Genomic DNA, 14,353 nt, shown 5'->3' with positions numbered 1-14,353 from the left:
TGTTCACACTAGCATTATTCACAGTAGCTAAAGCATGGAAGCAACTCATGTGTCCATCAACAAATGAATGGGTAGGCACCCCAATGTTGATAGCAGCATTATCTACAATAACCAAATTATGGAAACAGCCCAAGTGTCCGTCAACTGATGAATGGATAAAGATGTGATAGCCGTACACAATGAAACATTCCTTGGCTATAAAAAAGAATGAAATCTTGCCATTTGCAGCAACATGGATGGAGCTAAGTGAACTAAGAGAAAGATAGTATGATTTCACTCAGATGTGGAATTTAAGAAACAGCACACATGAGCAAAGGGGGAAAAGAGAGAGAGAGAGAGAAGCAAACCAAGAAACAGACTCTTAACTATAGAGAACAAACTAATGGTTACCAGAGGTGGGTGAGAGGGATGGGTTACATGGGTGATAGGGATTAAGGAGTACACTTGTTGTGACTAGCACCGTGTGATGTGTGGAGTGTTAAATCACTATATTGTACATCTGAAACTAATATTATACTGTATGTTAACCAGAATTTAAGTAAAAACTTAAATTTTTTAAACTCTGGTTTAAAAAAATTAAAAAGTAAAAGTGAAATGAAGGGGTAAGCAAAATGTGGCTATATGTGCAATAGGATATTGTTCAGGCTTGAGAAGGAAGGAAATTCTGACACATGCTACAAGATGGATGAACCTTGAGGACATTAGCTGAGTGAAATAAGCCAGTCACAAAAAGACAAATACTGTATGATTCCACTTATGTGAGGTACCTGAAGCCGTCAAATTTATACACAAAAAGTATAATGGTGGTTGCTAGGGACTGGAGGGAGGAGGGAAATGGGGAGTTAGGGTTTAATGATATAATTTTACTTTTATAAGATGAGAGTTTTGGAGATGGATGGTGGCGATGGTTGCACAACATTATGAATGTATTTAATATTACTGAAATGTATACTTAAAAAGGTTAATTAAGATCATACATTTTATGTTATGTATATTTTACCATGATAAAAAAAATTGGAAAAAAAGCAGTGAGGGCCAGAGAGATTGGAGAGTTGGAAGTATTTATATAAATTACATTCTATAGGTGAATAGTTATTATATACTATATAAAACATATTTATATTTATTTTAAAAAGTGAACATTTACCAAATTATCCAAGATACATACATTTATTTAGGTAAAATTTTCAAATAGAGTGATTGTTAGAAAATTGTTATACTGTCGAGGGGCCATGAGATGTTTTCAGTGAGAGCTGATGTAGAGGTCAGATGTGTTAGAATTATTATTTACTTGAGATTGATACTGCCTCCTACTTGTAGAAAGAACTTGATATAATTTCAGTGTTTTAAAAACATAACAATTTATGGGGAGACAATCCCAACAAAACCCTTTAAAAGGAGCCCAGGGAAAAATTGCAGTGCTCACTGGGATAAATTAGTTGCTGCATTTGAGTATCAAATCAGTCAGGACCCTCTGTATAGCACAGCATCTCCAGCTTGATGGAGCATGAGAAGCCTGGTGGGCTTGTGAGCCCAGACTGCTGGACCCACCCGCAGAGTTCCTGATTCAGTAGTTGAGGTGAGGGACCTGAGAATTTGCCTTTTTAACTAGCACCCAGGAGATACTGAAGCCACTTGCCTGGGCACCCTACTTTGAGAACCACCCCTCCACAGTCTCCGGAGATGGAAGGAGATGGCATGATGTGGTAGAAATTGAACAAAACTAAAAATTGCAGAATGTTTTCTCCGAATTAGGCACTAGCAAAGAACTTTCACACTTACATAAATGAATGTTCACCTTGTGTGGGTGCAGAAATGGACCCCTGGGCCCCTATGTGGCAACATTCAGTCAACATGTAATTACCAAGTGTTACTCTCTGGCATAACTGCAAGTCGCTGGTACTGCACAGGTGAGTTACACAGGCACAGGACCTGCCCATACCGGGACATCAGACTTAATTTCTCCTACCTGTTTGCTTGTTTGATGGTTACCAGATGTGGGTGGGGGGGGATGGGTTACATGGGTGATAGGGATTAAGGAGTACACTTGTTGTGACTCGTTCCTTGGCAATCAGATTGGAGCAGTTTCAAAATGTGAACTCTTAAGTTCTCTTTAGCTGTTAATTTGAGAATTTACTGGAAGAAGGAGGAACAAAACCTTAAGCAAGTAGAAGAGCACTTAATGGATAGACTTAACAGTCCCACCAATTGTAGAAAAATTCTCAGAACTTACACATCATTTTATTAAGATGTGCAAATATTTGCCAGTCTTTGTGATTTTGTGCATCCTTCCATTTTTATTATGAAATATTCATACCTCTTAGTCCCAGAGTGAGTTCCTCCGAGAATGTAGACAAGTGACTGTAGACATCATTTCTTTAATTTGTACATCAGACTCGATCACCTCTTTTTTAGCTATAAAACTGTGACTAAACCCTGCAACATCTAAATGCTGTGCTAAAATCCAGGAATCTTCCAAATTAACTTTCCTCACCGAACCTGTTTGGAATCCAGTGCTCCCTTTTCTTGTGCTCACCTCTTCTCTGCCCAGAGCCTATGTGCCTCCCCCTGCCCTTGGGTAAACCTTGTTTGGAAGGAGGGAAATAAAAGGAACTGGCCATTCTCTTACTGATGTGATCCCTAATCCATCCAGCGAAACTACAAAATACAGAATTTGTGAAGGAGGTTGAAAATGAGCAGTTTTCCCCAGACCACTACTGTCAGTTTTGAACTGAAGCATGTTTTGTTCTTTAGTCTTGAGTGATATTTCCTAAACTTTTTGGTTTTTGCAAAGTTCTCCACACTATCTTAATACCCATTCAATCTTTGTTTTCTTTAGAGAATAAAACAGTGCATTTGTTTTGTTTTTGCTTTTATCTTTCTGATATGATTCACTAAAAGCTTTCAGGATTGAGTGTGATTTCAATAAAGAAAAGTTGTATGCAAACAGTAAGTATCTTTTTTGACGAAACACTATCTTAAATTCAACACGTGACAAATTTCTTATGCATTGAAGAGCTTGATAGCTAGTATCTTTGAAAATGCCCAGCAAATCCATCAAATATACCACTTTGGCAGACTGTATTTCAAAATTACATTTTAAGTTTACTGTTTTTAATGGAGATACTGCTTTTTTTTTTAAGATTTTATTTATTTATTTGACAGAGAGAGAGAGAGAGACAGCGAGAGAGGGAATACAAGCGGGGGGTGGGGTTGTAGAGGGAGAAGCAGGCTCCTTGCAGAGCAGGGAGCCCGATGCGGGGCTCGATCCCAGAACCCTGGGACCATGACCTGAGCCGAAGGCAGCCGCTTAACAACTAAGCCACCCAGGGGCCCCGAGATACTGCTTTAATAGTTCTTTATACTAGCAAGGGAGAAATAAACTTTCCTGAAGTTAACACCGCAATTCAGAAAAGTACTATTTTTTTGAGGGGGCGAATCCTAAAAATAATATCCTCATTCCAGTGGGGCCCATCATGGGACATCAAGAAATTAATAGCTTTTGTTCTAAGAACACATGGTGTGAATAATGAAAGAAATAAACAAGAAAGCTAGTATTACACCCCTCCCTGGGGCATACAAAGGGTTGGCCAAAGCCAAGACTTAGCCTGCCAAAAATGAAAGGAAACAACTGTGTTGAAAAAAGGTACAGAAGAATCCAAGAGGAAAGGAAATTTCCTGGGTTTTAGGCCATGTTCTGGTGACATTTTACTCTGCTCTTGCCAAGACTGCAGTTGTCCATAGATAGTGTAGGTGAGTGCTCGTGGGTTGGTAAGAGACATAAAGGTGCTCTCAAGCAAATTATCTTCCCCGTCTACCGTTTTTTCTGACATCTGAAATGCCATGTTTAGAAATACAGTATGCCTTTGTAAGGAATTAGTGATGTGTGAAGAATACAAATGTCTCTTGGGAAGGTGGTTTACCGTTTTTCCCCCCCATTAACAGCCTAATTTTAGGTTAATGTGATTGCCAGCTGAGGGCATGTTTTTAATATAAGGAGCTAAAGCAAAGTAATTCAGAGCATTGTTTGAAAGTATAGGATCTGTATGTTAAAATAAATAAACAGTCCTAGTCAGCAGAGGAAACCACTGAGAATGTAGGCTATTACACAGGAAGGAGAGGATTAGCAAGGGTGTCTTGAGGGAGAAGAGGACCCTGAAAAAGAAAAGAGCACTAAAGAAAAACTTTATAATCTCACACTTAAAAAAAAAAAAAAGTTTCTCATGGTACACCTTGAAAATAAGAAGGCCAGAGTTCATAAAAATCTGTAATCTACATGTCTTTTTTCCTATGCTAACAATCACAGTGGTTCTAAACAAAAGCTGTGACTGCAACAGAAAAATGTTGATTAAATTTAGAAATTTTAAGAATGGAAGTTACCATAAATTTCTACTGGACTGCTGTGTAGTTATTTCAGAGAGTCCCTTCTCTTTATGCCCTGCTAAATTAATTTGAACACTGGTATTTAACATTTCTGTTGTGTAAAAATGCTGTGCAACATCATGTACACATGAATCCAAAACACGCACTTGACCGTTAGATATGGCAAGCACAGTAGCACTTCTGACACCTGTGTCTAGCATCTTAAAACACTCTTGAAAATAATTAGCTCTATGGAAGAATCTATTGTAGACTTCCATAAACAGACGGAAAACTGATTTGCTTCTATTATCATTGTGAAAGGGATGACTTTATAGTTGTCTTTACATCCTTCAGAAGTAAATAAATATTTTGTAGCCCATGTTAACTGATAAGAAAATGGTCTTTACAACAGTGATGTGAACTACAGAAGGAAGTTAAAAGATGTTCATCCTTTAAGAACTTTGAGAGAATTGATTAGATATTGATCTAATCTCAGTAGAGGGCAGCTTTGTCCCCCGGGGGGTTTTGCGGCAGTATCTGGAGACATTTTTGGTTGTCACAGTTGTGGAAGTGCTAATGGAATCCTGTGGATAAAGACCAGAAATCCTGCTAAATGTTCTGTAGTACACAGGAAAGTCCCCCGACCTCCAACCTAACAAAAAAACAAAAAAAAAAATCCAGCCCAAAATGTCCCTAGTGCCAAAGTTGAGAAACCCAAGAAGTCCCGTATAGTTCTAGGACTCTAAAAAAATCCCGATATCTGATTATAATTATTTCAAGTTGACATGATCAGGGTATCTTAAAGATGAATGAATTCTTTCATGCCCCTAGACTTTCAAAATATTACAAGTGGCTAACTAGCTGAACCAAGTTCATCCTGAGTGTGTTTTTGAAATGGGAAATACCTTAATCATTGGGGATTTCCGGTATAGGAATGTACTTTCTTTGAAAAGAATACCTAAATTTTAGAAGAAAGTTTCCTAAGTAGTTTTCTGAAGAGGTTAAAAAATATGGAAAAAAATCAATTTCATTCACTATGCCGAATTCATACAGAGACCAAAAGAAAAGATCAGTGTTAATGTGTGGCTCAAATGAATAGCTGTTGCTATTTTTTGGCCACAAATGTTTTTAAGTATCTTAGTTTCCTATGTGAGTTATTTGTTTTTCTAAAGGTTCACTGTCATAACCTATTGGTTTTGTTTTTTTTACTGTGTATAATAATGGAAAAATCTCTATGCATTGTTGTTGTTATTTTTAATTAGGAGCACTTGAATACAAAATTCTAGGGAATATTTGCAATACAACCTCTGCTTTCCAGAAACTCTTATTTATGAGTGAGAATGATTTGAGAGTTATCCAAGTATTGAGTTGTGACTTTTTTCTTCATTCCAATGCCAATTTAAATCTTAAAGAATTACCTAGGGTTCATAAGATGGAATTCTGAAGAATCCCTGGTGGAAATGCACAATAAATTTGTTGACTGCCTGGTGGGAAGAATTAAGAGCAAAATAGATTTCTTGAAATAATCTGTTACTTGATGATGTTTGAATGAATTATATTTGGGCACTGTGTTATGAAGAAGTAAGGTGAATTGTTTGTTCTCTGACTTTTTAGCTAAGAATGAAACGTTGGCATTACCTGCTGAATCTAAAACACCAGAGGTAGAAAAAATCCCAGCACAACCCGTAACAGGTAATGAGATCCATATGTCGTTAACTTTGAGAGAATAAATATTTTTTGAAATGGTAAATGATTGATGAGTTTGTACTTGTTTTCAGTGAAGGGCCACTAGGAGATTAATTTTCATCATAAGCACAAACAATAAGACACTGTGGATCCTTAATTTAACATTCAGAAAAACAGCTAATGCAGAAGAACTATGGACTCATATGACCTGATGTGTAATATGGAAAAGCTGTATTTTTCATGCTAAGTGAAAGTTGTCACCTCAACATTCTGAGATATTTTTATACTAAAATATAATACTATGGTTTATGTGCTTTCCTTTTATATGAAGATATGAGCTCATTTTTCATTTCTTTCACAAGTGGTCATTTTAGCAAAATGCCAATATTCCCTCCCAAATCCACAGCTTGATAACTATGAAAGTCCCCTAGAATCATTTAGAAGAATTAGAATTAATTGTTCTATGGAAGATTAATAATCCTAGTACAAAGAAATATATAATAGTTTGTTGAAAATCCTTTAAAGAATAGTTGCGGGATACATTTTCCCCATAGTTTATTAGCCTTTACTAACAAACATTCAGGATTTCTTGTCTGAATGAACTGCCTAAGTCCTGCCTACCAGGGACATATTACCCTATGAACCACAGAGTTTTTGCCAGAGCAGTACCACCTCATCCAGAACCCAGTAAAACAAACATCTGGCAAGAATTTCCCCAAATCTTCATTTAGCAAAATATCTCCAATCTGAAGTGAATTTTGTAATCCACAAAATTTCCACAAATTGAAATATCAGTGATATTTACCTTGCACTATACTCTTGGATTCATAGCCATTCCAGAAGAGCTAAAGATTGGCAGGGAAATAAAATAACTTGATTTCAAGAAACCTATTCAAGTAGGAATATTTCTGACAGAGTAAGACATATAGGCTCCTACCTACATGGGAGATGGACCTTCCATCCCCCACCTTCATGGGTGTTGGGACAAAGGAACAAACTAAGATACTGGAATACTTTATTCAAATAAAATTCCTAGGTAATTTTTCTAATTTCAGTATAATTTGTCAATACCAAGAAAAGCATAGGCATGATCCAGTAGATTCCAAGTTATTTTCTGCCCCAAAGATCCTACCCATTTTTCCTGTTTATACTTTCCTCTCTTGGCACAGCACCTGACGGGAGAGTCTACAGATCTCTTCATTCTCTGCCAAAGCTTCTTCAGAATTTTCCTATACAGAAACACTTAGGCAAACACCATGCCTTATTATTCAGTGTTGTGTTTGTGTCTCACAGCTGAGCATTTGAGTCCTTACCATAATTACAATCCAGTTCCAAGCTTTGTATGTTGACTGCAGTTTGGAAGAGAGAAATCTTTTATGTAAATCATTCTAAATAAACCTTTTTGCCTTGGGTCATTATTTTATCTGCCCATTAGTTCATTTAATATTTGTCATATGCTTGCTTACTATACCTCAGACATTGTGCTGAGTCCTGGAGATAATAAGGAAGAAAAAGGCAGGCAAGGAAAAAATTATGATTAATAAGTGCTTTCTCACCAAGGTCAGCTCACTGTGCTTTTTGGAACACATGGGAAGTGGACCAAGCTCATCGAGGAAGGGTTGGAGGAAGTGTCGGCTCAGGCATCTGGGGCAAGCCAGGGAGTCCTGAATTAACTTGAAAAGAATTGGTCAATTTAAGCGTCAGTTCCTAATTCTAAAGGGCAACAGAAACACCTTATGATCTTTGGTTCCTTCATTATTTGTACCTGAATTTGTAAAGTTGTCTTTTTTACCTTCCAGTGACTGCTGGGTCAGTGCCAAGGACCACGAAACCTACTGTGTCTAGCGCATTAGAATTTTCAGAAAAAACACTGGGTAATTCTTTTTTTTTTTTTTTTCTTAAATAACTCCCAATGCTCATAGAAACAAAAAGTAACCCCAATGCCTTAGTTCCCCCCTACCTTTTATTTCCCCCCTTTACTAGCAGTCGTTAACTTTCCTATTTCTTGGACCAATTCCATTAGAGTTAACAACAGGCCTTGATCCTGGTGACTGATATTCTAGGCAGCTCGGGATGCTAGATGCTGACTACGCACAGCTTTTACTAGTCTCTTGGGATGTATAGAAAAAACTCAGAATGCCAGCCTTTTAACCCACAAATCTTGGAGGGGTGGGGGAAACCTGGAAGTCTGGACTGTGTTTGTGCTTTCTGTTTATTGCAGTAGGCTTCCCAAGTCTTGTGTGCACTAAACTTGAGGAGAATACCCCAAAGTATCCTGCTTTTTAATAAGAATTTCATGTCATGCAAGTTAACTGCATCTTGGCCCAAAAGAGTCTTGCTTTGTTGTCTTCTGTTGAAAAAAAAAAAAAAAAAAAGTAGCATGCGTTTTGTTGTGTACTCGTGATGTTGATCCTCCATGCCACATCACGCACTTTGAAACTATACCTTCACATTTTAACAGCTATGTGAAGCTTTTCCCCGGGGGAGCCAGCTACTTCCATGAAGGCATCAGCTACCCTGTGCACACTGTGTTATGAGCATGCTTCCCATGATTAAGTGTGAGCCACAATGTCAAATCCTGCCTTGCGGAGTTGCTGACCGAATTCTTCTTTATTTTAGTTCTCAGCGAAAGGACCCCGGAAACCCTGCAAACTATTCTAATACCTAGGTTTGAATTGCCACTGAGCACTCTAGGTAAAAATTATTAAACATTACAGCGTGTTATTACCTTGGAAATTTTATGCATGCTTTAAAGAAATCCTTAGGCTAATTCATTCAAATTGATCTCCTTATAGGAAAGAAGGGACACATGGTTTATAGAACAATAAGCTCCCCAACACTAAGGCCTTAACTGTTATTAAATATTTTATAATTTAGAATCCTAAAGAGTCCTTAACACAAATCTTTTGGGGGGTTTTCTTTTTGGTGATTGTATTTTGATATTATATTTGATTCTTTTTATTCAAAATCATTGTGTCACTGAATAAACTATTTTCTATACTTTTCCTAAATATCTTTTTACTCAGTTGTTTCTCCAGATGGAGAAGATATGTTTATGTTATTTTGGCAGACTGTTTATTAGAATTTGAGTGCAATATCAAAAATTGTTGGAGTGGGAGCTTAAGTATAATGCTATGTAATTACTGAAATTCTATTTTCCATTAGATGGACATTTTTTAGTTCAGATGTGTTTGGTGTTTGATTTAAGTTCAAAGAAAATATATGTAAGGGCACACATACACATGACTAAAGAAATTAGGAAAGTAGTAAGGGTGAAAAGAACAACCCAAATTCTTCAAATTTAGTAGCTTGATTATAAAAAATAGAAAAAGAAGTTTATTATAGTATCCAGCATCAAAACCACAAGAGTAAGAAATACTACTAACAATACCTTACTTGACATAAGTAATTTGCCTTTTTGTGTTTGTTTTTTGTTTTTGCAAGCTTGAGATTTTGGGAAAAATCTTTTCCGTTACTTGTACCTCAGGTTATAACATTTGTTATGTGTTTCATTACAGCTCCAAAAAGGCTTCCAGAATTTCCTCAGGCAAACACACCCTTTCCCTTTGAGAAGCCTGAGGGCACTCTGGGTAATAGTAACACCTTAAAGCTGGCATTAAGATAGCGGGGGTGATGGCTTAATTCTGTAGGAAACGCTTACTGGATCCTATCTTAGCAAACCTCAATGAACTGATGAATTCCATTAACTTCAGCCAAACAAGGGGTTGATTTAAAAACAAACAGAAAAAATCTATTTGATTTTTATACTTATGTAACAATCATAAGTATGTTAATTTTATACAGGTTTGGGGTTTATCCTGAAAAATGTTGGAAGTATGACACTGAACTCTGGTTTCTCTTTTTTTAAAAGAAATCAGGCCTCAACCGAAACCAAGAGTTAGGCACTTAACCGACTTCACCACCCAGGCACCCCCAAAATCTGGTCTCGTTCTGATCACTAATCAAATGCTCTCTGGATAGATGCATATTGATTTCTTGATATAAAATGACTTTGGATTGGATTAGCATGTGCTTTTTTATTGCAAGCTTCTGGTAGCCATTTAACCATACCGGCAACCTATTTCTGTCCTTTTCTTCAAAAAAGCAAAACAGAGCAAAAAACAAAACAAAAACCTTCAATGAATTCCATTTCTTTTTGCTGTAGCTTCGAGTGAAAAGCCATGGATTGTGCCTACAAGTAAAACATCTGAAGATTCCAAACTTCTCCCACCTCAAACTGGTAATTTCATTCTTTTTTAAAAATAGATTGGACCAACAGTATTGAATAACTTGTTTTTATTTTTATAGTTTCCCTAGTTGATTATCAAAATAATTGTAGTAAATGGTTAAGCTATAATCCATTCTTGATACTTAGGGGAATATCATGTTTTTCTCAATGCAAAAGCAAAATGGTTTTGTATTTGTTTCAAAAATCTGTGTTTTAATGTCTGGATAGATAATTGGAAGTGTGGCTAGAAGATAAACTGTGAATTGGTTCATGGATTTTCTAGAGACCTCTTTTATGACATTGAGAACAGCAACAAAAATAACATACCATGTGTCTGACTTAGCGGTATCAGCTTAATGTCTCCCTTGTAGATAGATATTTGATTTTTCTCCAACAAAAATATTCAGTGAACATTTGAGAGCTCACTATGTGCAAGTTATTGCTAAATCCTAAAATCTGTAAGCATATTGTGATATGGAGGAAAGACCACAGGTCCTGGCATTTATAATGGACCTTCATTCTAGTTCTGGCTTTCCCATTAACAATATATTTGAGCTCTTTTTCTCTACTGTCCTGGGTCTTAGTTTGTTCTTTTGTAAACTGTGGCAATTGGCTTTTTTTCTCCTGAGAATTCCATGTTCCACCACTAAAACTGATGAGGGAGACAACTTCCCCTGAAACCTATTTCCTCACTTAAAAAGCCCTCTTTTATACATCTTTGCTGTCTAGCAGACAACTAAAAAGAATGATCAGCATGTGAGAATTATAAGAAAACCTCAGAAACCACTTCGGGTGATTACTTCTATGACTTTTGTTTTACTTGTTTGCATTTTAATTTTTGTGAACTTCTAGTTGTGATGTTTTGAATAAAAATTATGTAGTATGTAATGTGGTTGGAAGTTCATGTAATGAAGTTAAGAACACTGACATTTGGTGGTATTCCCCAGAATGGATTCCAGCAGAGGACTGGTTTGAGAAAGAGTGAGAATGTGCCTTCAGATTTTAGTCAAATTTTTCTTTCTCTGTTACATGTGATGGGCTCAGATCTCAGCAAAAGATAAAAGGGTGGCACCCCATGAAGTAAGCATGTCTATTAGAGTCTCTCCTCTCAAGTGGGAAAACACTTGAAAGTTGGCTGTGGTTGTCAACCAATCCGGAGAAGTCTCAAATTGGGTCTTTCTAAGGCTCCATTCCCCTAGTCACTGACCCTGAAACCCAAATGCAATTACTTAATGTGGGTGCAAAAATATCTTCAGCATTCCAGGTCACCTGAATGTAAAATCTGGGTTCGGGGTAGAGTTTCATACTGAGCCATCCCACAGGCACAGCTGTGCCGTGATTACAGGGCAACAACTCGTCTGTGGACCTGTGTGATGGCTTATCTGCTGCACTGTGGCGTGCCTGGCCTGACTCCCATATCATTCGTGAGGGTTACAGCTCTCCAAACTAAACTAGATGAACTCTTAGGTCCCTTTCATCTCTTAGCTTTTGGGTTATTAACCTTGGGGGCATAGGGTCAGCTAGGTTTCCCCTGAGCAGCCTATAGTTTTTTGATGTCTATGATTATTCAAGAGTGAACTGACCAAAACCTCAAGGAAACCATTTATGAAATGTTAATGGCTGAGTTGAACCAAGCTTTGGGGAGTGAGAATATGTTGGGAAGTGAGGACTGTAGGATTAGAAAGAGACAAAGATGGAGGAGATTAAAGATCTTCATAAAGGGAAGGTTCCTTTTGCCTCCAATTCCAGAAAAGGAATATTCTTGTCTTGCTCTGATGGAGTATGAATAGTGGCTCATACAGCAGGAAGCACTTGCATTATTCAGTTACCTCACTACTGCCGGAGCAAACTTAGGCTTCCAGAGAACTTGCAACTATTGACTGCCAACCCCCTCAGGATGAAGCATTGGGGCTTGTCATGGGCTGTAACAGTTCAGGAGGTAATGATTTCAGGCATGAACACTGGCCCTAGAAACTTCCTAGCCTTCCTTCACAAACATTTAAATTTTATACTTCTGCTACTAAGTATGATCCCTTAGACCAGAAGCATTGGTATCCCTGGGGAACTTGTTAAAAAGGCAGAATCTTGGGCTCTACTCCAAATCTATTGAATCAGGATCTGCTTTTTAAACAAGATCTCCAGGTAATTGCTATGAACAGTAAAGTTTGAGAAGCACTACTTTAGTCTATAATAGTTCACATGGTGTAGGTAAGAATCATCAAATGTGGTCAATTATAGGATGAGAGGCCTCAAGTCAATATAAGATTAGTTTCTCAAAGTGGGTGATTAAGTATCTCTTGTTTCTACTAATACACACAATGCTTCTATCTCTTACATAAGTGTTCTGTGGCCTCTTCTTACTTGTTAAATTTCAAATTAAAACTTATCCTATATACTGTGGTTTGTTAAATTGATATGTTCATTCCATCCTTTCATTCATTTCAGCCTTTCCTGTTTCTTGTGATTGATTTTGTGTGAATTTATACATGGACTAAGTTTCTATTTCCTAGTTTTAGTGTATATGATTATTTTACTTTCCACTTACCATGGTTTCCTAATGCAACTGTTTTTAGAAATTAAGAAGAGAGAGAGGTAGAGATAGTCTGGAAAGCTGTTCCATAAAACTATTGGTCCCATTTTTAGTTGTTGTATCCTTTGAAGAAATGATATATTTTAGCTGGTATGAATGAACAAAATGAACACATTTTGTTTTCTCTGTTGGGATACAGTGTATCTAGACTTATTATATCAATTCCCTTCAGCCAAAGACCACTAGAACCACACCTGTTTTTGAACAAAGTTAGTATTTACTTATTGCAACAAGAGAGAATGCAGAGCATGAGAAACTGTGGGATCTCTTGGTAAAAGGGTGCTGGAGAGGACTTATTGTGGGACGTGGCCCTGTTTTAGGTGATTCTGGGGAGGGTCCAAGGAAGTGATGCTTTGCTCTGGAATGGCTGCTCCCAGAAAGTAGGAGTAATTCTATAACTGAATATCGTAATTCTTAACTAGAAGTGAAGAAGAACAGAGTGAAGCAAAGTTGTGATTGGTAAATTCATATTAGCCAGAATGTGGGGACAGTAATTTTTGTGTTCATGCATTTGTGTTCCACACAATTACAGAATGGTATTGTTTTTGTCTTGATCCATCTTGGTCACTAAGTGGTCTTGTCTGATGTTGGTGTTCTTTCAAATTGTTAATGCTCAGCAGGAGAACCCCCACAACCTAGCTGTGGATGCCAGGCCAGCTCCTGGATGCCAGGGACTGCTTTTCTTTGTCAACCATTAAGTGCGATTTATCAATACCTCTTGTAAAACTCATTTTGCTTCAGCACTGCTGGATTTGTGTTTTCCACATTTACTTCATATTTTGTATCAAATCATCAGAATTCATGCTCTCAAAAAGATGTCTGTGTTACTTTGGGTTATAAAAAGCTATATGGAAATTCTAACTTGCATGCTGATTATTGAAATCCCTAGGTCATCTCAACAGTTGATGAAAGAGTGGGACAGGGTATTTGGAATTTGGAATATCCCAGAAAATCTGAGAAGTGTAGCCATCAAAAAAACTCTTCCCCACTTTTAGCCTACTTGCCCTAATCTTTCATTAGTGCTGCATTTTGTGATCTCATTATTTGATATTATATTTTGTATTAAGCCTTCTCTAAAGTATGTTTAAGTAGGATTGATTGATTTTTATATTCCCTTAGCAAATCAAATTTTTCTTAAAGTTTAGAAAGGAGATCATAAAAATCTGCTCTATAATTATATACCAGAATATATACTACTTTAAAGATTTTTTAAAAAGATTTTGTTTATTTGAGAGAGAGAGAGATTGAGCATGAGTGGGGGGAGGAGCAGAAGAAGAGGGATAAGCAGATTCCGTGCTGAGCGTGGATCCCACAACCCTGAGATCATGACCTGAGCCAAAATGAAGAGTCGGGCACTTAACCAACAGAGCCACCCAAGTGCCCCTGGAATATGTATATACACTTCTTCTTTATTTTATTTTATTTTATTTTATTTTATTTTATTTTATTTTATTTTATTTTATTTTATTTTATTTTATGTTATGTTA

At 37.0% G+C, this 14,353-nt stretch overlaps 1 protein-coding gene across 10 annotated transcripts in view; it reads left to right on the top strand.

The window, feature by feature from the left end:
- Window positions 1–14,353, top strand: part of ABI3BP (ABI family member 3 binding protein) — a 238,011-nt gene that overhangs the window by 109,586 nt on the left and 114,072 nt on the right. For 7 of the 10 annotated variants that reach the window (XM_073892678.1, XM_073892671.1, XM_073892668.1 and 4 more), the window contains exons 10-14: window positions 5,977–6,054; window positions 7,848–7,922; window positions 8,668–8,742; window positions 9,567–9,638; window positions 10,214–10,288. In XM_073892678.1, the coding sequence (XP_073748779.1) occupies window positions 5,977–6,054; window positions 7,848–7,922; window positions 8,668–8,742; window positions 9,567–9,638; window positions 10,214–10,288 (375 nt within the window). The remainder of the gene's footprint in view (window positions 1–5,976; window positions 6,055–7,847; window positions 7,923–8,667; window positions 8,743–9,566; window positions 9,639–10,213; window positions 10,289–14,353) is intronic. The other 3 variants (XM_073892683.1, XM_073892688.1, XM_073892686.1) reach the window with 1 other exon arrangement.

This window comes from Callorhinus ursinus, unplaced genomic scaffold, assembly GCF_003265705.2.
Source record: "Callorhinus ursinus isolate GAN/ISIS: 27379988/994484 unplaced genomic scaffold, GSC_fseal_2.0 scaffold1, whole genome shotgun sequence".
Classification (NCBI taxonomy): Eukaryota; Metazoa; Chordata; class Mammalia; order Carnivora; family Otariidae; genus Callorhinus; species Callorhinus ursinus.
This window is presented reverse-complemented; position numbering and strand designations above follow the sequence as displayed.